Genomic DNA, 27761 nt, shown 5'->3' on the forward strand with positions numbered 1-27761 from the left:
TGCCCTTACTGACGTCAACCAAACTTGATATGTGGGAAGTTGGCACCCAAGGCTGACAGGTGCTACACCTTGCCCAAGGGTGACCTGGAGGTAGTTGTGGCAAAGGGTAACCTCATTCTCCCAAGTACAAAAACTCCACAACCGGATGCAGTTTTAACGTCATGTCCAGGACTTTGACAAATTGACAAACAGAAGTGTGAAAACGACTTCTGAACCATAACAGTTTTCACAATTGGATTTGTAATTTTCCATTTTCTAAGGAACAAAGAGCGTCATTTGTAGTCCAAATGTATTCGAACCTGTCCTCCTGTTTCACAAGTTTGAAGTACTGGTACTTAGATTTAATTCTGCTAGTGATGCGAGTTTTGAAAATTTCCAATGGATCCACAAAAGCACTTCCCTCCCGTTTATTCCGCCGGGAGATGTGGATAGCTACTTTTGCAGTGATAAGGATAAAAAGGAAAATACTCTCACACTGACGAGAGAGAAAACAACGTGAGTGGTGAGGTGGTAAAATGACAAACCACCAAGGAGGAACCGTCAAACCAGGTTGTAAAAATTCAGTAGAAATGCGCGAAATGAAGCGACAGAGGGCGCCAATCGCCGGACATTCAATGAAAATGTAAATGAGCGAATCCAGATCACCACAAAATGGACAGTTTTCAGAATTGGCAAAATTTGCCCCAGCAAGAAAACCAGCAGTAGTATATGCACCATGCATTATACGCCATTGCAAATATCCCCCACGTTTTGTGATGGGGGCAGTATAACACCCTTTGAAATTGGGTTTGATATCTGAAGGCAAGGCCAGAAGGTCACGCCATACAGTGTCAAGTTTGTCCGGGTGACGAATTTTGTTCATAACCGCTATGAGGTATTTGTATGTAACGCCTTTTTCAAGTTTGTATAGAGGAACATTCAGTTCGTCTGAGAAATGTAGCTGGAAACTGAGGTGACTAGATACAGGTTGATCAAGTATTAAGTTGTCTTTCAATTTTGTATTTATGGTTGCTTTCCATTTACCAGGAATAGCATCATGTACAACATTTAAACTTAGCTCAAGTATACGTCTGGAGTGTATATTGACTTTATTAACAAAAAAAGCGCGAGGAAGCCAGGTGTTATTTTCAAATTCAAAAAGGTCACGTACCCTCAAAACGCCCGCAGCGGCAAAATGTTTTGAAAGAAACGGTTCATTCCGCAGTGAAATATGCGCGTTGTTAAACAATGGTTCAGCATAAATGTCAGTAATGTTTGAATCATTAAAAATACGCTTCTTGTCAAGTGACTTCCAACAGCGTAACAAGTCAAAGTAAAATGCAGGAAGTTGATGAAATTCAGTATTGAGTGTAGTGCATAATAAGTGTTTGCCATACGACAGATTACCGGCTTGATTGAAAAAAATAATTAGTAAATCTAAAACACGGATGATTATAATCGGAATATAAATACCGCTGCACGTATTCAAGGCGCATACTGTCAATGCGAGATGGCAAGTGTGTGAGATTTTGCCCACCGTTTTCTGTAGGCAAATACACAGTTTCCGCCTGCACCCAATGGCGGCCTTGCCATAAAAAGTTTACAAACGATCTTTGGAGTGATGAGATAATGTCATGGGGAGGGGACAAACTGTACAAGCGATAGAATAATTGTGACGAAAGCAAATTGTTGATAACAAGTGCGCGCCCTCTGTACGACATAGCAGGCGCAAAATTTGTGCTTTATTTCAGTCCAGTTTTTGTCAATGAATGTCTTGGTGTTCCCTAAATATACACCCGACAGTTTTAAGCCCGTGCTAGTCCACTTAATACCCAATGGCGAGCTGCTAGTATTTCGCCAACTGCCAACCCACAACCCCTCAGACTTTTGAAAGTTGATTTTGGAGTTGGATGCGCTCTCATATATTTCCAACCATTGTGCTAGTTTATTAAAGTCTTGTTTGCGTGTAATGAATATTTCTATGTCGTCAGCATATGCTGTCAGTTTGCTTTTTAGTCCGTTACTCTGGGGGATTCTCAATACCTGTGATGTTTTTATCTTGCCTGATTTTATGGAGTAACGGCTCTATGGCAAGGACATATAAAAGTGTGGAGAGAGAGCATCCTTGACGAATGCCTCAGTCGGGACAACATGATAGGTGATGTGAGGGCGCTGTTCACTCTAACCAGAGAGTGGGCATTTTTGTACAAAAGACACATGTACTGGATGAAATTTGGTCCAAAACCGAATGCACGTAGTGTCTTGAACAAATAAGTGTGGTTGATTCTGTCAAAAGCTTTTTCCTGATCAAGAGCTACAATACCCAATGGAGTGTTTGTGGTGTTACAGTAATCGATACAATCTCGCAGTAGATTGATGTTGTCGTGAATGTGACGATTTGGGATACTGCAGCTCTGATCAGGATAGATGATGGAACCAATGACAGATCGAAGGCGTAGTGACAGTGTTTTCGTAAAGATGTTATAGTCACTGCACAGGAGGCTAACAGGCCGCCAGTTTTTAAGACAAGTGATGTCCCCCTTTATAGGCAGTAAAGTCACAACGGCCCTAGTGCAAGAAAGTGGGAATAAACCATCATGAATAGAACAACCAAAAACTTCAAAGATCTCTACCGATGATATTCCAGAATTTTTGAAAAAATTCGTATGGTAAACCATCAATACCGGGAGTACGCCCACTGCCAAAAACTTTAACAGTTTTCGATACTTCTTCAAAAGAAATGGCTTTGAGATGTTAACGATCTGCTTCACTGAGATTTGGTAACCCTTCAAGAATAGTATTTTGTGCATTTTCATCAGTGTTATCGGGTGTGTAAAGGGATGCATAAAAGTTGCGAGTGATGTTAAGTATCTCACAAGTGTCATCAGTTAGACGGCCATTTTCGCGCTGAATACAAGATATCGCTTTTTTGTGTCCATTTAATTTCTCAAGTTTGAAAAAATATGAACTGGGGGCGTCAGACTCGTTCAGATATTTGTGACGGGCTCGAATGGCAAAACCTCTGTTTTCGTGCTGTTCAAGGCGTGACAGAGTCTCCTTCTTTTCCTGATAAGCACGGGAAGGAGAAGAAATGTTTGTTACATGTTCCATTTTCTTGATTTCATTTTCTAAGACGCGCTTTTTCTCTCTGTACACCCCTTGTTTGAAATGACAGTAGTCTTGTGACAACATTTTGATTTTGTGCTTCCCAATGTCCCACCATGTTTGCAAGTTTTTGAAAGTGTTACGTTGAGTTTGCCACTGGACCCATAATTCTGTAATTAAATTCACATATTCTGTGTCTTCAAGGACATGAATATTCAAACACCAGACTGGATTTTTTTGCTTTATGTTGTTAGTCAATTTGATGTGCACCAGAGAGTGGTCTGAAATGGATTGTGCGTTATTGTGTATTTCAATAGTATTCAGACAGCTGCGCATGTGCTCGTAGATGTAAAATCTGTCAAGGCGTACGAGAGTGTCGCCACGGCCCCAAGTGAAATTTGTGTTGTTGCCATGGTGATGACGCCATGCATCGATAAGCTTAAACCGATCTAGCACAGAGCGTAGTGCGTGCGACGTGCGCATGTCTGGCACCCTACCGCCATTCCGGTCAATGCCAGGTGCAAGTGTGCAATTAAAATCACCCCCAACAATAACAGGATCATCATTCAATTTTTTGAGATGTTGCTTTAGTTGCTGAAAACATTGAACACGCTCATGCCCATCAATGGGAGCATACACATTATAGAGATTAAATGGGTTACTATTGATTTTTACATGTACATGCAGCAAATGACCAGGCATAATGTCAGTGACAGATATAATGTCTACAGTTAAATTTGGCGCCAAATAAGATGGCTACGTCAGCATGATTAGTCGTGCCATGAGAAAAGACGCCTCTTCCCTTCCATAAAACTTGCCAAGCGTTTTCGTCTGATGGTAAAGAGTGGGTTTCTTGGAGAAAATAAAAATCACTCCTATAATTACGCTTCAACAACTCAAAAGCGCGGTACTATCATGATTTATATTTCAGTCAGTTTGACAGTGGTTGCCATGACATATACTGATAAAGGTTAATGACAAGACCAGATGGCGAGCTGGTCGAAATCAACCAAAAACATCTTATGACTCTGCAATTTTTAAGATACAAGACAGTAGCTGTAATTCTAAACCAATGTTGTTTGCGATTTTAACTAAGGTAGTATCTTTGTGGAATGTTAGTGCGAGATTATTACCCCCATCAATATTAGTTAGCGTTGACAATGTATAGAAATGTTTTTTCTAGACAGCTTGACGAGTAATTAATTGATTATGATGTGTAAAACTTTCATGTGATTGGTTGTTTGTTGGAAGGCAAGGCCTTGGAGTCTCTTATACTGATTGTAATTGGTTAAGGGGTGACAAGAAATAAATATGGATTTAATGCTGTCTCGGGTGAAAACCAGGGACTTGGCAGAGAATCGTTTTGGGAACATGAACGAAGCTCGTGTGTGTCTTTTGTTAGCCTAGCGTGGAAACGACCGAATCCCGGTTACCTAAGTGAAAGGTTTTTAACCATCAAAAATACCTATCACACGTGGTGGATAACCCTTGGGCATTGTGTTCAACACAAAAATCATCCTGGGAACACTGTATGATTACAAGACAAAAGACATACATGATGGAAGGGATTCGTGAAGTTTTAACAGAACATCTTGGACAAATGACACAAGCCATTGCTGGAGACCAAAGAATGACACAACAAGCGGTAGAAGGAATTCAGGAAGTGGTGGAAGATCTTCAAAATCGTCCAACGCCTGTCAACATGGGAATCGGGCCAGCTCCGTTTAAAGGTAAACAATCAGAGAACGCAACATCCTGGTTACAGAGATTTAATGCGTACGCAGACTTTAACCAACTGCCGAATGATAGAAAAGCGGCAGGATTCAGAATGTTGATGACTGGCCCAGCCGAGATGTGGGTAAATGAATTGCCAGCCCAAGTAAGAGATGATTATGAAGCTTTAACGGTGGCCTTTATTGCATATTTTGAAAACGCCGATTTAGACTGGATACTAGAACAAGAATTGTCTGAGCGAAAACAAGGGGCCGACGAATCCGTAGAAGATTACGCGGCAAATATCAAGTCGCGTTGTGCCCGACTTCGTAAAACACCCGAAGAACAATTACGTTATTTTCGCGCCGGGCTACGGAATGACATCAAGAGTCAGGTGATTGTCCATCAACCTCAAACCATTGATGAAGCGAGACGAAGAGCCAGACTGAGTGAGATAGCTTGTCAGATGCAGGAAGGCGAGAGAAAAAAGAATGGCGCAGATCTATCAGCGATTGAATTCAGCGTGGAAAGGTTAGCACAGAAAACTGAACAATTATTACAAGAACATCGACCGCAGTACGTATACAGCCCGCAGCAGTTCCAGGGACCAGAGAGTCAGGTTGGTTCAAACCTAACTTACCAAGGTAGACAATTCAATACAATTCCGTTATGTGGCATTTGTAATAAGCAGGGTCATTCAGCAGCCGGCTGTTACAGCCGTGGAAATTATTTCAGTGGAAATTGTTATAATTGTGGCAAAAGGGGTCATAGGGAAAGGGAGTGTCGAAGAGAGGCACAAAAAGGAAATTCGAGAGATATAATTTGTTATAGTTGTGGAGCGAAAGGCCATATTGCTAAAAATTGTGATAACGAAAAACAAGGGGGTAATTTAAACCCAAAAAGTCTATTTTAGTAAGGGCGGAGAATAGACTGACTAGCCATAAGAAAAGAATGGTAGACAGCCCTCTTTTGTGTTCAGTATCAACCGATATCTATAGAAATAATGTAATTAAAGTAAAATTAAATTAGATAATGATTATGTATGGGCATTGGTAGACACGGGAGCTGAGATTTCAGTTATTTCAAGAAGTTTCATACGAAACTTTCCAAACTTGAGAAATCGTAAAATATATCCCCCCCCTTCGAAGTTCAGCACGTACTGTGAACGATCAAATAGTTCCGCTCAGGGGTCGAATCTATGTTAGGGCAGAAATAGCGGATCAAAAAGTGACTATTCATTTCCACAATGTCGACTATACAAAAAGTAATGTGATCATTGGAGCAGACTTTCTAGCGGAACATAAAGCAGTTATTGATTTCTCATCCCGAAAGTTTCATTTGAGACCGAAGTCGCCAATATGGACACAAAATAGTATTACAATTCCTCCCAAGACACAGCAAATTATGACTTGTAAAACTCGATATCATTATCCAAACGGAGTAATTGCAGAAAATAAGTGCGTGAATAATTTATCTAAGTACGGGTTATTGACTGCAAAAGGCATTTTTGAAATACATAAGAATAAGGTGCCAATTAGAGTAATGAATCCGTTAGACACAGAAATTCAAATTCCTCGAGGCATTAAAGTTGGAATGATACAATGTTTGACCCCGGATACTGGCATAATTAACGTCGGCTCAGAGGGGGAGCACTTAAGTTTGAATGAGTTCAAGTACGATGATCACCCTAGTGAAACAGTAAACCCTTTCAATATTGACATGGCGAGGGCGGATTTAAACTCTGAACAAAAGGAAAGGTTAAGGAAATTCCTAAATATGAATGGAGATATATTTGCCGAAATTGCAGGACACATGGGTCACACGAAATTAATCCAACATAGAATAAGATTAGTAGGCGACCCCGACCCAATTAGTTGTCGGCCATACAGGGTCACTCCTCAAAAAAGATCGGAGATTGAAAAACAAATTAATGATATGTTATCTGAGGATATAATTTCACCTTCTGTTTCGGAATGGAGTTTTCCGGTTGTCTTGGTTACAAAACCTGGGGGTGCTTATCGATTCTGTGTCGACTATAGGAAGTTGAATGCAATCACAAAATTAGAACCATATCCCTTACCCTTAATAGTGGATTGTTTTGACTCCTTGGGAATAGCCAAACCCAAATATTTTTCGACGCTTGATCTAAAAAGTGGATATTTCCAATTAGACCTACATCCAGATAGTCGTGAACTCACTACGTTTACGACCCATGCTGGGAATTATCAATTTAACCGATGTCCGATGGGGGTTCGCTGGGAGTGGACATTCATTTCAACGGCTCATGAATATTGTGCTTAGGGGATTGAATTGGAAGAGTTGTTTAGTTTATCTAGATGATATAATCGTATTTTCCGATACTTTTGAGAAACATTTGGGGGACCTGAATCAAATATTCCAAAGGTTAAGAAAGGCTAACTTAAAACTGAAGTTATCAAAATGTAATTTTGCGTGTAGAGAGATTAAATATTTAGGTCACGTGATAAGTAAGGACGGTATCAGAGCAGATCCAGAAAAATGTGCAGCCATAAGGGATTTCCCCGTTCCACGTGATGTAAGAAGTTTGAGAGGATTCTTAGGTATTTGTAATTATTATAAAAAGTTAGTGTTCCAATATGCGAAAATAGCCAGGCCTTTGAATACAATGACTAGCAAAAATATTGCGTTTGAATGGACGGAAGAATGTCAACAGGCATTCAAACAGCTGAAAGAAGCGCTAACAAATCCGCCTATATTGGCATACCCCGATTTTGAGAAGCCATTTATATTAAGTTGCGACGCCTCTGGCCAAGTTATCGGTTTTATTTTATCGCAAATACAAGACGGACGTGAGAGAGTTATTGCGTATGGCGGGCGGGCGTTGACCCCGGCAGAGCGTAATTATCCTATAACACAATTAGAGGCTTTGGCCGTAGTGGTAGGAATTAAATACTTCGACCCGTATTTAAGGCACGCAAAGTTCAAGGTAATAACAGATCACTCAAGTTTAAAGTATATATTTGGGTTAGTAAGACCTAAGGGCCGAATCGGAAGGTGGGTCATTGCCCTACAACAGTATGATTTTGAAGTTGTACATAGGCCCGGTAAGATTCACCAAAACACGGATGCATTGTCTAGACGTACCTATGAGGGGCCCCAAACGATTACAGAATTAGAGGAAGACGATGATTTGATTGGAATAGTATCCTTAGTAACTGATAAAGTCCAACCGGAAATTAATAATGAAGGAACAGTAGACGTATATTGTGAAGAAAATGTAGTCGGTGGAACGCCTGCAGAAACAGGCTGGTGTAATGTTAGCGAAATGCAACGAGCCGACCCAGAGATAAGCCAAATAATAGATTATTTAATAAACGGGACCCTACCGCCTGAACCGCGCAAGGCGCGAATATTAGCATATACTAGAGACGAATATGTTATGAAGAATGGAAAATTATGTCACCTCTGGTTCCCCAAGGGTAAATTTAGTAAAGAACAGGATTGCGTAAAACAGTTAGTCATTCCGCATAAATTAAGAAATCGCGTTTTAGAACAATTTCACAATGAAGTAACGGCAGGTCATTTTGGGTTTGCAAGAACTTATGCTTCAATCAGGCAGCGTTATTATTGGCCAAAAATGGCTTCTGAAATCCATAGTTGGGTGTCTACGTGTGTAGATTGCGCCACTAGGAAATCTCCTAAACTACGCTCCAAGGCCCCCTTGATACCGTTAAAAATAGAAGCCCCTTGGCATAGGGTCGGAGTTGATTTTATTGGGCCCATGCATAAAACTCGAGCGGGAAATCGGTATATTATTGTGTTTACTGATTATTTTACGAAATGGGCCGAGGCGTTCGCGACGGAAAACATGAATGCTCGAACAACAGCTAGGATTCTATTTGATGAAATTATATGCAGGTACGGAGCACCAAGATGTCTCTTGTCAGACAGGGGTCAAAATTTCTTGTCGGAAGTAATCAAAGCGACCTGCCAAATGTTTGGAATCAGAAAAGCAAACACGACGCCATATAACCCACAATGTAACGCGAATACGGAACGTTTTAATCAAACATTAATTCAAATATTAAGTATGTTTTGCGACTCTAGACAGGAAGATTGGGATGTATTTATACCGGCCGCGTTATTTGCGTATAGAGTAACTAAACAGGAAACGATTCAAGAAACACCGTTTTACTTAACATATGGAAGACGGGCGACGTTGCCAATAGACACAGTGTTATTAGAACCAGAACAAGAGAATAAGGTACCCCGAGATTATGCGGAATTACTGAAAGAAAAATTAAAGGTTGCCCATGAGACTGCTTTAAAATGCATTGAGGCTAATCAAGAAAAAATGAAATATTATTTTGACAGGAGAGCGAAAGAAAGTACGTTCCAAGTTGGGGATATTGTTTATTTGTACACGCCTAAAGCAACATCGGGATTGAGTAAAAAACTAGAACATCGGTGGCATGGCCCATATCGCACGTTCGAAAAAGTATCTCCCGTGAACTTTCGATTGCAACGCGTATGCGATGGGAAAATATTTAAAAATATAGTTCATGTAAACAGACTGAAACGCGGAGCTTTACGGGAAGAACAAAATGAAGGGGATATATTTGGGGAAGCCCCTGAGTTTGAAATCGTGAATGCTGATGAGAGGGGTACGGAAATGCAAAGTGAACCCCCATCCACTCAAACGGAAATTCCTGGAGAAAATGTTCCTAATTTAGATGATATACCCGAAGGAGAAAATGATTCGGTAGGGCCCAGAGACACAGAGATGAATAGTAAGAATAGCGGATATTTTGGTATCGAAAAGATTATTAAGGGTAGGCTAAGGAACGGTAGAAGAGAGTATCTTATTAAATGGGTGGGGTACCCAAAAGATCAAAATTCTTGGGAATGTTATGAGAATTTAAACGAACAGGCGAGATTATTTTTAGAAGACCATCCGATACCCCTTATGGGGTCGACAAAAGCGAATAAAAGAAGGCGAGAAAAGTTGATTAATGGTTTAGAAGTATATTAAAAAGAGATTAGTGTGTGACAAGACGAGTGTTATTTAGGCCCTGGGACGTACATCATTCATTACTAACGATAATACTTAACGAATTCATTCATACGAGATCATTTCTCAAGGAGCGTGGAAAGAATCCATGATAAAACCTAAGTTTAAATTACATGGAGGTGTGATGTCCGCACTATAGCTACGTACGGGTTTGGTGTTGGGGGTCACACTTTCATGAAGACGCCGGGCGGTGACGCCATGGACAATTTGATGAGAACATAGGAAACGCTTTAGGTGGGTACTTAATTCTACCATTCGACCACGCAAATTGAGAATTGGCCACGAATTTTTCATTTATCATGTGTCATACCCCTTTCTTTTCATTTCATTACTAATTTATAGTGCGTCTCCCGAGAAATTGATGTCAAGATGAGAATAGCGTTGATATTTATTAGTGTATTACTGGTCGTACGATGGAAACCCTCTGTGCAGATGAGAGATTATGTTCTGCGTCCCAATTATGGAGTATTGTTTGAACGGGTAGCAAACATCGATAACAGCCTAACGTACTGGCATCATACGTTCGCAATACCTTATTTAGATATTCCTATGATGAGTGTGAATGAGTCATTATGTTCGAACGAAACAGTTCACCTCATTCCGAAGTTTTGTGAGGAATACGGGGAAACTTTGAAGTTAGTCGAACAACAGAATAAGTTCTATATGTATCATATTTCGAGAGATGAACGAGCGATTCGTGTGTTATTTCCAAAGACAGAGAAAAAGAATTTGGGAAATGAACGGCAGAAAAGGGGATTATTAGACTTTGTTGGGAAGGTATCGAAATCTTTATTCGGAACGGCCACGTCGAACGACGTAAATATTTTGAGACGACATGTAGCGGCATTGGAAAGTTCCACCGAGGTTATGACAGATCAAATTGTTGCGTACGAAGATGATTTAAATTCATATGTTTTCACAACGAATAAAAGAATAGAGAATGCTCTGAATGAGATTAAGGAAAATCATGAGGCCATTTATTCGATCGTATCTGATTTATCGCAATGGAGAAAGCGTATGAACAGAATGGAACTAAATCAAGAGGCGTTAGAAAAAGAATTAAATTATGAACGGCGATCCACACATTTAATGTTTCGATATGCTATTCAACGCCTACAAGCGTTACAGTTACTTGAAAGGGAGACACAACGTAGGGTGAGTTCGATTGACGTGTTATTACAAGAAAGGTTACCTTTGCAGTTGATAGGACCGAGAGTGTTAGGGGATGCTTTAAGGGCAGTGCGAAAGAAACTACGAAAGAAATATCCTAATTTTGATATAGCATACACGAATTTGAATTATTATTACCATAATGCGAGAGTGACATTTCGGCGTACAGACAATAATGTGTACATAAAGGTTGGAATCCCCATTACTATAAAAAACGACATATTCGAAGTGTATAAAGTGATAGTCATGCCTATGCCCCTCCCTTATGATTTAGGTGATAAACCTCAGCATTTCGACAATAATACAGCAAAGAACGGGCGCACGAAGGTAACGTCAGTTGCAGAGTATTTTGGGGTTAATGAAGATGAAACTTACTACATTGAAATGAGTGCAGACCAAATTTCGTCCTGTACTGGTCTGACAGTAAAAGATTGTCCCTCTGTGATTACCATGATAAATATGCGCAAGTCGTCGTGTACGAAGGCCTTGTTCTATGATAATAAAGAGGAAATTCATAACACATGTAAAATAGATTTAATACTCAACCCAGTATACGACCCTAAGATTCTCGAAATCGGACAGGGGAATATTTTGGTGAATAGCAATGATACTAAATGGTTAATAGCATGCGGGGATAAAAGCCCTGAGCCTTTTGAAGGTTGTACAATGTGTATAATTAAATTGCCCTGTGGATGCGCTATAAATTCCGACAATCTCTATATATCGCCATTGTTAACCAGTTGCACAGAAGACGAGGCCCCCACGTTTCTGCATCCGGTAAATTTGCCATTTTTAATACCCTTTTATGACCCAGATGATTTGACAGAAATTACGGGGGAATCGATGTATGAAAACCCGTGGCGAGTACAACTCCCTAACATCACCATTAACAGAGGGAATTTCGAGGAAATTGTACGTTCTGATGCACGTTTGGTGGTAGATTTAAACAGAACTGCAGATTTATTAAGGAAAAATAAACCAATTTATTATTCTAAAGTAGACAAATTATTTAGCGACATTACGGATGAAACCCCTGCCTTACCGTTTTTGGAAGTCAAAACTATTACTATAATTGAAACCATTCTGGCTATTATAAGCACAGGGTCACTGATTTTGTCAGTATATACAGTTTGTAAGGTGAGAACTTTAGCATATTGATTGCATCCCTTCCCAGGGTCCGGGCTAAAACGTTATATTTGCCAGTAGACGAGTTAATTACGGACCATCCCTTGCGAGATTTGAAGAGTTCCATGATCCAACTTCGAAATGAAACGTTAATTCTGATTTTAATGTGTTCAGGATTCTTATTAATATTGGCGGTTATTCGATTGTGCAAGTGTTATCGTAATCGCTCTATAATGTATCGTGCACCTAAATTGCCCCGTACTAAGTTAATTTTAGAGATATCCAATGACAAGCTGTATGTCTTGGTAAATGTTATGACGCTGTACGTGTCTCCGAGTCATTTGGCCTTTGCAAAGCGACCCGTGATCGAGAATTTAACAGTTGAATGTGGTATAATTTCGTCCGTGTTGAATATCGAATGGGGTGATTTAAAATACAAATTTCATGGTGTAGAACGTGTAATTCCTTTGCCCAAAGCCGTTAAGATACCAAAGTGGAAAGATAGTAAGTGCATGGCTGTGGAAGAGGTAGGGAATCATTATAGATTATTGGTAGGTCTATCTGAAGTATATACCGAGATTCCCAGGGATATTACTAGTATGCAGTAGATAGGGAACCCAATACTGAATAATTGGGATAGCAAGTGAAGTGCTGGCACCTCTCCTTGATAGAGTAGGATATTCGAAAATATAACCAATGTATTTAACCTCATAATCTTTTTATTTAAATATATATAACTATTGTATTTTAGAATCATAACAGTAGTGTTTAAATTTATAGCTTTTTATTTGCAATTATAATTACCATATGTAATCATTGTATTTACTCATTTGAAACTATGTATTTTGTTATATTAGAGTGTATTTTACTTGCTTAACAATTGTTGATGTATTTGACGTATGAAATATAAATGTGATGACATCATTGGTATTGGAACGGTATGTTCGGAGAACATGCAGAATGTAAAACAGGGGGTTGTATCATGATTTATATTTCAGTCAGTTTGACAGTGCTTGCCATGACATATACTGATAAAGGTTAATGACAAGACCAGATGGCGAGCTGGTCGAAATCAACCAAAAACATCTTATGACTCTGCAGTTTTTAAGATACAAGACAGTAGCTGTAATTCTAAACCAATGTTGTTTGCGATTTTAACTAAGGTATTATCTTTGTGGAATGTTAGTGCGAGATTATTACCCCATCAATATTAGTTAGCGTTGACAATGTATAGAAATGTTTTCTCTAGACAGCTTGACGAGTAATTAATTGATTATGATGTGTAAAACTTTCATGTGATTGGTTGTTTGTTGGAAGGCAAGGCCTTGGAGTCTCTTATACTGATTGTAATTGGTTAAGGGGTGACAAGAAATAAAGATGGATTTAATGCTGTCTCGGGTGAAAACCAGGGACTTGGCAGAGAATCGTTTTGGGAACATGAACGAAGCTCGTGTGTGTCTTTTGTTAGCCTAGCGTGGAAACGACCGAATCCCGGTTACCTAAGTGAAAGGTTTTTAACCATCAAAAATACCTATCACAGTACCTTTTCATTGCATCCCGACAACCATTTACATTAAAGGTTGCGCCAGATATGGAGTATGCCATGGCAATAATTAAAATATATGTTGTCATAGTAGTCATTACAAGTATAAATATATATATGCATTTGACAGTATACTAGTGAACGTTAAAATTCTGCTATAAAGCAACCTATTGATTTAATATGTTTCTTTATTTTGTTGATGAGTTTTTGAATCCTGATTTTTTTTGACGAATTCAGTGTTTGAGAATACCTGTAATTCGTCAAATGCTTTAAAAGAACTTTTAAGTTAGGGCAAAATTCAAAACATCTTTCAATGAATTTCCTGGAGTGCAGTGTTGAAACCAAGAAATCTGATATGGAGTCATTGCTGAGATGAATGTCAGTGTCGGGACAGCTGGAAATGTCAGAAACGACCGACCCTTCATCATCAGAGTCATGATTTTCAGTTTCTTCGTGTATATCACTTGGTGCAGTTGGCGTCACAAAAAAATCTTGTGACTGAGAAAAACTATGATTTTCAACTGACAACCCTGAAAGCGAAACAGGTACACTTGTTAATGGTGAGTAATCAGGAGACTTGGCAGTGAAATCTAAAGATGGCGCTGTGTCTGACGCCGTGGCTAAAGTTTGATTGACTGGAGATGTGCATGGTGGCGAATTGCGAAGTAGGACCTCCGCATAGACATGTGGCGGCGCTTCCCCAGAGCTTTGTGTCGGGTGAGGTGAAGATGGGGGTGGGGGTTTGAAGGAGGAGTTTGTACCCTCTCTTCATCAGTATTCACGATTTCTGTATTAGTATTACCTTCGATGTTAGCCTTTTTACTTCCTGTTTGATTTTCTTTCATTTCATTCAGTTTTTCCCGATTCACCGGCGATTTAGATCGCGCGCGTTTTTTATTTGCATTTCCCAATTGTTCACTTTCTATTATGCTCATTTCCTTAACATTTTCCTCTCTGTTTTTTGTATTTTTAAAAAGGGTTTTCAGCTTCAATCTCTTGAGAAATGTTTTCTACTGTTTCTGTATGTTCTGTGTTTTCACCGTTGTTTTCAACGACATGCGTGACATGTTTACCCTTGTTTTTGTCAGTATTATTTGTGTGATTTAATTCACTGTTACTGCTTGGTACCGTGTTTACATTTGTGACATGATCATTGTTGTGTGTATCATTCGACTGTGGACAGTTTTTACGTGTGTGTCCCGGTTTTTTACAGAGAAAGCAAATAAATTTATCAGTGGAGACATAAATATTGTAAACTTGACCATCATGTTGTATTGACAGCAAACCATTAATATTGATGTCTTTTAAAAACACATACACCTGTCTACGGAAAGACTGAACATGTTTCAATGCCGGCCTTTTACAACCGAGTGGAATTGTTCTAACGTTGCTCATAACCCGACCCTACTGGGCAAGGGCATTAACAATGCAATCATTTGGCATGAATGGGGGAACATTTGATAAAATTACCTTGGTTGATGGTCGTACCAACGGCTCTACAGCCACATGTTTATCAGCAATGTCAATACCAGTAGAACAAACGAATTCCACCCATGACACGTCAGCTAGAAAAATTACAACGGATCTGTTCATGCGGGAAGCTGCAATGATTAAATTTGCGTCGATTATATCGACAAGCGCCTCAACGTACACTTGAACAGAAACGCCTTCTATGTTCTCACAGCGAACAGCATGATTCCTTGTCAACTTAGGCTTGGGTGTGGTCAAGGTCTTTGTTGGAACGGACGCCGCCATCTTGGTTGCCGTTCACCTTGCCACACCTAGAAAACAAAACACCTCACAAAAACGCCAAATTAACCAGTAAAGGAACACAAATAGTAATAAAATAACTGTACAATTTTTACAAAAATACCTGGCTTGAAAGCCGAGATCCTGTGACACCACAGAGCAAACCAAAACCACGAGTAACATTCGATGGCACGGAGCGATGCGAAGTGCGTGTTGCCACGTCACTAGTATAGTATAAATTTAGTAATTTGAAAGAATGAAATTTTTAAACTCCTTTCCAAAAACAAACCAAATACACCCTCAAAATAAAGCCAGACACAGACTGCTTGATTGCAAGCGATATGTAATCTTGTCTTGGAAAGTGATGCCTTGTCCGCTCACATGTTTTCGTATCCGTTCAGAAAACCTTTTCTCTACGAACTAATATGTAGAGGCAATTTGTTGGAATATTGTCCCTTAACATTTAATAATGTTATATCCTAGATAACTTTCCTTGGGGAGGGGGGGGGGTCGTATTGTAAAATGGAATCGCAAATCAGAAAATTTTCTCAGTCAAAACATGGAATGTAGTCGAAACAATTAAATGGTTTAATAAACAAAACAGCATAAACAAAACCATTGGATTTGTATACTCGTGTGCACTGCAACCACACTATATATTTATGGTAAACGAAAAAAAAGTTTATTTGTTTTCAAATCTCAAACAATATTTTCTTGTAAATGCAAGATCAGTTTCTTCTGTAATATTCCTTATTGTAAATGTTTAAATAAAACAAAATAGACTTTTCACTATTTGTCAATGCACGTGACCATTTACGTTAGTTTCGCCCTCTAGTGGCAGGGCGATTCTGTGACGTCAAAATAACGTACATGGGTGAGTGAACAAAATGTCGTTCAAATCGACAACTGTGTTTATAGTAGTTTGTCATCTAGAATATTATAAATGCCGTAAATATCTCAAAAGCATACCCTTCATTGGTCGATGTAACGATATACCCCATGAAAACATTGTCTCCAGAGGGCGCGATATATAGAAAAAGGTGCATTCTAGTGAACAATCTTACACGATTATGGTAAACATTGGAGAATACGAAAAAAAAAACATTATTTGAATTGGAGTAAGATATAAACAAATAAAGTAATCAAAATAACTAATTTTATATAGAATTGTGAAGTAATTCACAATAATTAAAAAAAAGAGCAGCAATATTTAAATTTTCAATCATAAAAAACTATTTCGAAGAATAAAATACGCGACCAATTTCAAGACAGCATGGAAAGACACTGGGTCATCACATCTAAACCACATCTAAATTAACTATCGAGAATATACAACGAAGTTTCTATTTGTATACAATAAAGAGGCATATTCGAAACTATCTGCATATTTATGTTTTGTTGAGTACTCTTATTTAACTATACAATTCACTCATATTTGAAAATATAAATATATATATATCTTGAATATGTATACGATAATGTCGACCACGTTATTCGTGTTCTATTATAGACGTTTAGACACATAACACATCGCAGGAAATAAGTGAATATTCAATGGGTAATATGTAAACTACATTGTGATAAATATTGTCATACAATATTACTTTCATTATGTAAACCTTTCTATTCGTCCTACAGTCACACACTTTGATGAATTCAGTAGTGTATCGCATGACGCTATTGTACTGGGCGGATGTTATACTGGGCCAGCTAGCGGTGGAAATGTTATTTTTTATATATGATAATTAATTTTAGGAACAAACTTGTAAAATCGGATCAAGACTAAAAAAGGATAACATGAAAAATAAAATTGCCACAGGAATTTATAATATGATAGCGACTCATATCCTGTTCAATGTTGGCACTAAATGGAATGGTGTGGAGGTGATTCCGGGGGGGGGGGTTACTCCCATAGTTGAAATAAACGGGTATGCGCCGCTGTTTTGACTCCCTCTTATCACGGTCGAGAAATGTTTGAGCCAAAAGGCGCCCTTAAAGTCGATCTTTAAACTGGCTACTAAGTACTCCCACCTCTTCCAGGAGGTGATAACTCGATGATGCAATGATAGACTAAGCATTGAGCTTTATAACATACGAGATTATAAGTTGGATTACTAGATTGATCACTGTATCGTGATTTTTTTACAGAATTGAGCAACAACTTGAGTGTTTTTTATTTACTAATGGTGCCGTAGAGACGATGTTATTAACAGCATGGGGTTCTTGTTGTTCTGGCGGCGCAGGTAATGCCAGCAATCCTCGTCTCTCCGTGGTGGACGTATCTTGAGTGCTAAACGTCATTGATTCAGCCTCGGCATCCAAGTCATCATCATTATCATCATCATCATCATCATCATCATCATCATCATCATCATCAGCATCAGCATCATCATCATCATCATCGTTAACTGCATTGGCCAATTGTCTCAACATTGCTAGAGCTAGCAATCCACCCAATAATTCTCCGATGTCACCATCTGTTTCTTCCTCCACATCTAGAGTTACATAGAGTAAGTACGAATGGAATTAAAAACAAGTTTCTAGAAATTCAATTCGATGTGATTCTTGTTCCACATACTTGCAGTTATCTCGTAGATGGGTTGCTTGGTTGGTTATATTTACTATCGCACCAGTCTTCGTCGCGATATTTAATTGATTGAAATAATTTCTGTTTTTAATTGTACTTCCTAAACCAAATAAGTCACTCAAGTTCGTACCTTGATCTAAAAGTCTGAGGTCATTGTGTTCTTTACCATATCTATAGTTGCCTCTCTTTCCGTTTGGCCAGCGAACCTACAAAGATATTGTAAACATAACATAACGTCACGTTACTATCTAATTCAAATCCGCTGTAGGCATAGACTTCATTTTTTTCTTGGTGCCTATACCTATATCGAATTTTAATCAGATTGATTGCACTTTTATGTAGCTTATCATATTGGCAGCTTTCGTATAACACTTACTAGAACATTAAAGTCTGCATTTGGCGCCAAACGATACACCGCCCCGATATTGCCAGTTCCGCCATCTTGGTTACCCCATTCCCAGTCAGGTCCTGTTAACATATTTTTAAAATGATGTATCTTTCAACGACACTAACATATATTAGAATCGATTATACGTGATGTTAACACAAATCACGGCAACACATTTGTTTTATGTGGGTTGAAGACATTGTACGTACCTCGTATTACCCGCACACCAACTTTAACTGTGTCACTAGAAGATAGTTTTCTGGGTTCATCAACCACCTATTGTAAAAAAGGTGATATGGTTAATTGCGTCATCCGACATGTTTTACAAATAAACGTGTAAAATTACGATTACAATGTCTGAAATTACAGTGATGTACAAACTGTATCCTTTAGATGAATGTAAACACGAACAACGTCGACAAATAATCTTAATCAAATGTCGTGCTATGTCGATTCTTTTATTTTTAGTTGCAGTCTATTGTTATATGGCGTCTCATTATCGCCATATGTGGAGCCGAATGTACAAAATCGTTCCTAAGAAATTAAAAAACACACAAACCCAAATCTAATCACCTTAATGGTATAAAATACTGAAAATTACAACGGATCAGGAATACTGAGATTAACCCAATCATTGTGACTCGAAAACCTGCGTGTCCAATCCAAAATACTCGCACCAAAAAAATAAAGAAAAAAATCGTAGTTTTAAGTTCGAATGTTCCTATATAGGCAACAAACTTACAGGGCAATTAGTATTTAAACCTGGTTCTGTTTTCAACATTATCAAATATATTGCTGAATATCGCTTATAAGGGTCATCAAACCAGTAGAAGGTGACGTGGGTCCCAGCATGCTTTGTTTTGAAATAAGTGGCCATAATGACGTTATTGTTCAATAGTGGACGGTTGTTGATGTTGTTTGTAGGAAAAAAACTCTTTCTCAGTTCCAAACAGTACTCGTTTACTAGTTTCTTTGTTCTCAAGAATATTTTAGACTGTTTCTTTCAAAACTAGAATGTTCTTACATTATTCAAGTGAAAAACACAGACCCCCAGTATTTGAAGTGACACTCTACTACATTTCAAAATAGTTAAGCAGGTAATTTAGTAGTTCCGTAATTGAATCAGGTGCGATTTCTCATTTCTACAGGTCATTGGCCCATTGTCTGTACCAAAAAGAGTTACGCGACACACGTAAGCTGTGCAACGCACAGCCCGCGATGGGGCTACAGAGAACTCGCCAAAACTCCACTGCCTTACCCGTTTGGGGTCTCGGTTCTCTAGTAAACGCTAGTTCGCTAGGACCTCGACACCAAACAGGCCGCTTACTTCCGCTAGCCATATAACAGCCACAGTCATGGGCGGTGGTCGTCGCGCAGTGCGTGTTCGAACGGTGCGGCCCTTCAACTCTCAGTAAAACCGATGAAAGGTTATTAGACAGTTTCAGTAGCAGGCCCGTAGCCAGCACCTTTGAATAGAGGGTTCGAAAACAACAATAATATATTTTATGTGAATTTTAGAATATTCAAAAAGTGTCATTGAACTTAAATTTTTATATTCTCGGTTTTAAATTCAATTGGTTTACTTTGTGTTACATTGGTAAGTTATTTCACATAACATCTTTGAACTATTTTAACATTTTAGAGGAAGGAGCCATTCCCCACCCATAGACAAACACACCCACACTCTAGATCCACTTTGGAAAAATGTTGTACACAAGAAAGACAAGACTGTACGTATTATTGTCTAAGCATTTTAAGGTGGAATGCTACTCACGAGTTTTTTCGCTCTTCGCAGACGTTAGCGCACATAAAAGTGACACGATTTCATGTCGAAATCTGTCTACAATTATTCATTTTAGTATTAGTCAATTTTGTATTATGTAATTTTATTTATGTACAGGGCCTCAGCCCATCGTACAAAATGTAATGGGCAGAAAAGTGCATAGCACGTTTTAAACACAATACAACATCCATGTAAACATATGGTACTAAGTTAATCTGAATTCATATTCATCTCGTCGCTTGAAAACTTTTAAAAGATACAAAGCTATTTGATATATGGTGTGGCAGTTTGTGTAGCGACGAAGTAAGCCCAGACTGTCAGTATTTGCATAATTGCATAGGGTTATTGACAAAAGATCAGCCCTTAGATCATTATAAAATGGACATATAAAAACAAAGTGAATGTCATTTTCCACCATGCTAAATTCAAATGTATCACTGCAAAAAAACTAAAAATTTAGTGATCTAACTGTATTTTTGTGTGTCTGCCTAATTCAACATTATGTTTATAGCCAAAACAGCGAAAACTCGTCAGTATATATTTAGTCTATAATTGCCTGCCAATAAATCTCCCAGGTTATAATATTACTTTGATTTTTCCGAAAGTATACAGCCTGGATGACTGTGAAATTGAAGCATGCCATTCTTGCTGACAACATTTTTTTATTCTTTGAGTAAATATCTCTAAGAAATTTGCAGTATCTCCAACTTGTTTTTCAAACCAGACAATGCCGAAACCAGATTTGAACAGGAGATTTTTATGCGGATTTCTCAAGTAAGTCTGCCGTTTAAGCATGATATATCATGTTTTTGGGTTCCAGCTATTTTATACTTCAAGTAATTTTAACCAATATGAGATACAACGCTTGAAATAACCACAGCATAATGGCAGCCTTCCACATTCGTTCAACATCGCTACATTGTTTGTACAACTATTAACGCTCAGTAGATATCTGCAAAATATTGTCTGTACCCTCCCGATTTCCGAATTTCCGTGCCCCCATATCGCTACCATAAGAACTGGCCGACACAATGATTGCATCAAACAAATTAAATGCACCAACCAATGGCATACCACCAAGTTTCTTACAGTATGTAAATTTTTTGGTTCACTGTAAATCTGTTTTCAGCGGGCGGTAAAATAATGTGCATATAGTGACAGTTTAGCAGCGATCTCGATAGATCTCCCTTTTATGAACCCACTAAAGATATAGAAAATGTTTTAAGACATAAAAAAAAACGTATAAAAAATATGTTTCAGTACTGAAGCAACACTGTGGGGTAAATTGTTGGCTGCAATAAGCTCTTCGACCTATAATACAACTCGTGATGATAAATCTTAGCTGTACACTGTTGTCCAATAACACAGGCTACACATACTAATACAGTGAGTTGACTACATTTGGCTGATACACTTGGAACAAAACAGTATATATGCCATCATTAACTTGAAGAATACAAAACTAATGAACCAAACTAGGAAAGTACAGTGTCGTGTTGTCGTGTCAATCCCGTTCGATCCCCAAACTTTACTAACTGAGTAGCACAAGACAAACGACCCTATTCAGGACCACCACATCATTCAGAGAGTGACTACCATTACATTATTGTTTCAATGTTGTTTTAATATTTAACATCAGCTGCTTGAACGCGATCTTTATTACACCATCGCGGAATCACCAAATAACAACTTTTTTTTGGATTTGCTGCTGAGACGGCGTAACTTGACATTTAAAGCTCATTGCCACCAAAATGCTCATTACTATGCAATTTTAGCTGAGCCTGATAGTTACCTCACTGAGTCAAGTGATGATAATTATTTTAATTAATACTGTTGGTTTTATTATGTTCTAATCTACGATCATAAATCTATTCACAAAATTTAGGGGGTTCGACCGAACCCCCCGAACCCCCCAAACTACGGGCCTGAGTAGTAACACTAAAAATGTGAAAAAAACTAGGCTAACTGTGCACTACTGGAAATCACGCAATTATGTGTAAGGCTTCATTGATACATTTCACTAAACATACAATCCTTTATCTTACAGGTGAAATTACAAAACATTCAAATAATTTAAATAATAAAATAATTCACTCATAATAAATTAGAAAAATAAATTGTTAGGGGTTCGCACGCTACTTTAATTCCACAGCACACATTTTAATTCACAGCACTTAAGTTCTGCTGCGATGACAACAAATTCTGCCGATTACCACTCCAATCCATTCTAACTATGCTTACAAACACACTTACCCTCAAATCTCTTGCATTTTCAGCACCATGTCGATAAGTATTAGTTCTCCCATTGTCCCATTCTACTTCAACAGTGCCTGTCGAGACGTAAACAACGAGAACATGTACTATCAAAAGTTCAACGCCCACATGTCCCGTAAATCTTTTATATGGAAATACATTACTTTATTGTGTTTACCTCCCTGACTGTGCTTGACTACAGTACCAGGGCCGCGGCTATCTTGGTTTCCCCATTTCCAGTCACGGCCTCGGCGAACACGTGCACCAAGTGTTGGGTAACCAGGTAACTCCTTATAGTAAGTGAAATAATAATGAAATTCCCAGACACAACAACCCACAAGTAAAGTTATTGCTGAAATTACTTTTTATATGATTTTTATCTTCTGTGAAACATTTAAAGGAATCTTACCTGGTCTTTTGAGTCTTTGTCATCGTTATCAGATAGGACCAACATAGCCAAGAGAAGTGTAGATAGCCCTTGCTGGACATATTGAAGCAATAACGGACACAACATGTTAGTTTATTTGACATAGTGTGAGTGTTTTATAATAGTATGAGGTTCTGTAAATTTTTCTACATCATGGAACGACATACTAATCTGACTAACACAGTGCAGTATCATTGGGTATGAACAGCATGCCACGTTTGATGATTGAGTCCATACGAAAGAAGTGTCAGGCTTACAGGGAGTGCCAGTTACACGGCTGATAAGATTGATGGGTCACATAGGAGAGATGGCCATAAAAATGGGGGGGGGGTCATTAACGGAAACAAATCTGCACGGCTAAATTCTAAGGGAAATATATTTCACAAAAAAAACAGCAAAAGAAACACAAATTCATTATCATTCATTCACCAGTCAGCCGTATCCACTTATATCATGTATCATTATACTTTTTTGTTTAACAAAAATACATTTGTGCTTCTATTTTGGGTTTTGTGCATTCGTTCATTGTGTATATTTCCCTTAGTTTAGAAGCATTCAAACCCAATGAATGTGGTTGGAAACTTGTATTGGTGAAAAAATGTATTTAATCATTCTTTGAAAAACAATATTTAACAAAGTTCACAATACACAAACGCCATTATAGATGCAGAAGTGTTTGACCTACTAATTCATATGCATGATTGTATTCCTTACCAGTTCATCGTCTTCCACGGATTCTCCCATTTGTTGCATAAACTGACGAAGCAACAACAGATTTCGCAAATGCTGCAAATCTAGGAGAAAAACAGATGTTACACTTTTAGGACATTCGTCTCACAAGCACAAATGGCAACATCAAAATGAGTATTTCCAAGTATTGAAAGCGGCATGCCATATACTAATACATCATCAAAAGTATTATGTCAGCGCCATCTGACTACGACGGTCTCCCGTGACGTCAACAAGACCAAGTTCGGAATAAGAGATTCAGATATATAACGCTGGTTGACTGAATATAGCAAATCTTTAAAAAAGAGTATTTGTTTAATTGGTGGACGATCACAGGTCAAATATATTTCAAACTATAAACGGCGTATTTTACAACATTTGCCCAAGGAATTGTTTTGTCGCTAGAGGGCGTAATTCACAGGAACAGCGTATTGAGCATGCGCATATGCACGTAACAACACCCAAAAGTACACACTGGTGAATCTAAATTGTATATCGACCCTTATTCGTACCACATACCCCATTCCTCCAGTTGAACTGGAGTGTTTTCTTTGAAGACGTCGTCTTTGCAACATTTTTTTTGAATATTTGAATTATTTTCAGGGCCATTCTGTTGGAGGAGATAGTCACAACATGTTGCTCCTACATAGCCTGAGGGTCAGGTCGATGTATAATTTATGTCAACGTTATATTTTAACAATTAAAAGAACGACATTTTCTCAACAAATTATTATTTATGTAGTAATACATAAAGGAAAATTACCGCCTGAAAACTTTGCCACAAATTGAATGAGCAGTACTTGTTTTCGAAAAAAATTCGTTAGTTGACTGATATCATCGGCTAAAACAAACATTCCATTGGTAAACTTTGCAACGACAGATAGTAATTCCTGAAACGATAGAAGGCAAATTGACATTGACGTTGATGTACAAAATTGTATGTCACCAAAAAATTGACAATAGTGGAAAAAAATGTACACCAAAAAGTTCTCATGAAGTTATCATTAGTTTTCGAATGTGTTCATACCCCAATACACATGACACTATCATCAGTACACTACCTTATCAACGTCCATGCCACAACCAACACATGCAATTGGGATAGGATGCGGTAATCCAACAGTTTTCCACAAGGGCCCATAGGTCATGGCCACTTTTACTACTTCATCTTTGCTCTGAATAAGACAATATGATTATTTCAGAGCAAATCTCCATCATACAGGGTATTTTGTATAGATAAGTGTTTTGAGGTTTCGGTTGGTTGGTTGCTCTCTTTGTTGCTAGACACAATACATCGGTTGTGTCTGCACAATACACACATAATTCACGGAACAGTAAACATTCGTTATCTATTATACATTACAACTGGCAGCCAGAATGATGTCACTGACCACTACCACCAAAATGTTCTTTGACTGTCACAGTTTAGCAGTTTATTTCCTTGGTCGGTCTAAGTAACCCGGATGTGGTTGACTTTTACTCACACTTGGTTTGCCATTAGTCATCAAAATAATCCGGGGTGTCAGTTTTCTCCCACCAGCAAGGTTAAGAACTCCGCCTAGGTAATTTTGAAAAAAAAGAATGGTCATCGGAATGTTGATCAAATCAAGCAACTGATCAAAAAATAACAAATGACAAGTGTTTTACAAGAATAGTACGTTGCATTTTGGTGACTATTGATAGATACTAATTCTGTCAATTCTTTTCTAACGGGACGAAATGTTTTCGCCTGCTGTTGTGAGCTTCGGGCAAACCCATCGCCATGTTTCAGACAATTAATCTACCGGTTGCGCACGCTGACGTTATTTTGGAATCCATCTCTTTGGGTAAAGCCTGTTATTTATACTAAATTCGTGTGGAAACACGATCCTTTTTGAAATTCTAGGAGTGACAGAGTATAAAGAATGTGTTTATGTATATAATAAGCCAGACTACAAGGACGTTTTTGGATAAAAATCTGACCCAAGATAAAGTCCACTTAAAAGCCACAGACTCTAACTACCTATAAATATATATGTTTTGGGGGGAATTCTCATACCTCTAAAGGCCTGTCAACTATTTCGAACAAATCCTTAATGAGAAAGGAACATTACCACTGTTTTCAAATGGAATGTGATACAACGCTATGCAATAATCGGTACACATAACGACGAATAAGTGGCCATTGCTTTCATACAATTTGCATACTGAAATTAAGGCAGGTGTGCGTAAGATCTAAGTAAACACAAAATCATAGAATGGAATAGCCTAAAAATCATTGACAAACATTGACTTCAATACAGCTGCGTGTCTATTCATCATTGTCTTGTCTTGGCACAGTAAAACTTGGTCAGTCAATTTATAGGCGTATAAATAAGACTTGACTTGTATGATGGTCCTCAATGGAGCGATCTGATTCGCCGAGAAGCACTGGTTGCATTCCAATCTGGTCAGTTTCACAAATTATAGATTAACAAATACCATAATATTACACTATTCCTATTCTGAACTCGTTACATGGAATTTGTGGGCCAAACAAATATTTATTTTCGATTTGAAAAATGTTCCCTACTTTCCTTGAAAACAGTAGTTGGGTGATGTAGTTGGGTACCCATTTGCTCCAAAAGTGGCACCATCGGGTTTTATAAATAAATAAAATATTGACGAAGTTGTCGCCTGATGTAAATAAAGTTCGTACCTCTTTCTATTATCTCTTTCATAGCCTCGAGAAGAGCATCAGACATGGGAGCTGGTCCACCAGCAACAAGGGAGTCTATTATTAGAAGAATACCAACACGTGCTTAAATTAAAATATGTGTTTTCTACAGAAAATTAAGTTTAATATTTTGTAGTGTACTTGAAGTAAATGTCAGCGAATCTTCCACTGGTTTTGTAGATATTTATGCTTTATAATAAATAATCTCCCACTCAATAAATACGGAGCCTCATTTTGAGCAAAGGGGGTGATTTTTTTCAGCAAGCAAGCCGTACATAAATTTTTTTTTTGATATATGATAACCCAGTCACCAAATAGCTTCAAGGTGACTCAGTACTTTAATACATGTATTACGAATATATTGTATGTAGCCTCCATAATTTGTGTCATATTTAGCCGGTTACTTTTAGATGCTTTAAAGAACATTGACGCCTCAGCGAATATAGTTCCAAGCAGATATAACTCCTTGAATCGTGTCCACTACTAGACATGGTCTCATTAAAAAATACTTTAAATAGCTATTGCTGTTTATAGAGCATGCAAACTGACATCTAACCCCTGAGTACATACATATGAGTGTGTACATACCACAAACCTTACAGAATCGTACATTTATAGGACAGTTTGTCAGCAAACGTAGTGCACTGTGTTTACAAAAAAATCTGACCCGAGACCAAATTTCAATTCAGTGGTTCATTCAGACACAATTGTTTTGATCGTGTGAGGAATTTTAAGTTACAGCGAGTTGTGTACTAAACAATCGATTTTACTATCAGGTCAAGGGTTGAAGAAACAGGAACTTAAAGCCTAGTATTTACCTATCGCCTTGGCAACTTTCACGTAGTCGTTTGTGAGCTGTTGCACAATTCTGACTTTACTACCGAATTCTACCACAGCGATGTTTTCTTTCAGGTCAAACTGTTGAGCTGTCTGCAATACCCCCACCAGAAATTCCTTACAGGCTGTTCTGAGCTCCTTTGTTCCCGTCCCTCTCATGCAGTCAGATGTGTCCAAACACAACACTGTATCTAGCGGCATGGTTTCAGCTTACCAGCGACGACAGCGTGATTGTGGATGCACTAATTAATACATAACATATGAAACAATATTTTAAACAAAATATATGTTATTCACACTCTAGTCGAATTGCTCCCGCATTTCACGTTCTATGTCATAACATCATCAAAGTATGAACACAATATTTTGACCTACCGTGGACTGAATTTATTCGGTGTTTTGCGCTCTGAGTTTGCTGCTGCGCAATGCTTAACACTAAACTGCCAAATGAACTGTGAGGTGACACGTAAACAATACCACATTAAAAATCCAATACAATTTACCTTGCACGCACGTCTCAATCCCACGGAACTGAATGCGGTTTTTGCCATGTGCGCACAATCACAGTGACATGTGCAGATACATCCCCATAATATGGTTGCAATAGTGTGCCACATCATGCACAAAT

The 27761-nt window shown here is 38.3% G+C and overlaps 1 protein-coding gene across 1 annotated transcript; it reads right to left on the bottom strand.

Annotated features, from left to right (window-relative positions):
* Positions 1–15999: 15999 nt before the first annotated feature.
* Positions 16000–27582, bottom strand: LOC144346055 (uncharacterized). The gene is made up of 14 exons (XM_078007068.2): positions 27509–27582; positions 27115–27375; positions 26279–26353; positions 25086–25159; positions 24663–24776; positions 24365–24491; positions 23587–23666; positions 22855–22926; positions 22624–22735; positions 22446–22522; positions 18619–18685; positions 18398–18489; positions 18152–18227; positions 16000–17929 (listed from the first exon to the last, which is right to left on the bottom strand). Exons 2-14 carry the CDS (start codon positions 27332–27334, stop codon positions 17577–17579), a joined length of 1539 nt encoding a protein of 512 aa, XP_077863194.2. The 5' UTR covers positions 27335–27375; positions 27509–27582; the 3' UTR covers positions 16000–17576.
* Positions 27583–27761: the final 179 nt, after the last annotated feature.

This window comes from Saccoglossus kowalevskii, chromosome 6 (genome assembly GCF_978046115.1).
Source record: "Saccoglossus kowalevskii chromosome 6, keSacKowa6.1, whole genome shotgun sequence".
NCBI lineage: Eukaryota > Metazoa > Hemichordata > Enteropneusta > Harrimaniidae > Saccoglossus > Saccoglossus kowalevskii.

Bases quoted from the DNA above. Each gene is read 5' to 3' on its own strand.
- LOC144346055 (XM_078007068.2), bottom strand. From the start codon at position 27,334: ATGCCGCTAGATACAGTGTTGTGTTTGGACACATCTGACTGCATGAGA. The intron at 23,667-24,364 runs GTAATTTTCCTT...TTTTTCTCCTAG, and splicing joins TGTGGCAAAGTTTTCAGGCG to ATTTGCAGCATTTGCGAAAT. The intron at 18,686-22,445 runs GTAAGTGTGTTT...TTTTTACAATAG, and splicing joins AAAATGCAAGAGATTTGAGG to GTGGTTGATGAACCCAGAAA.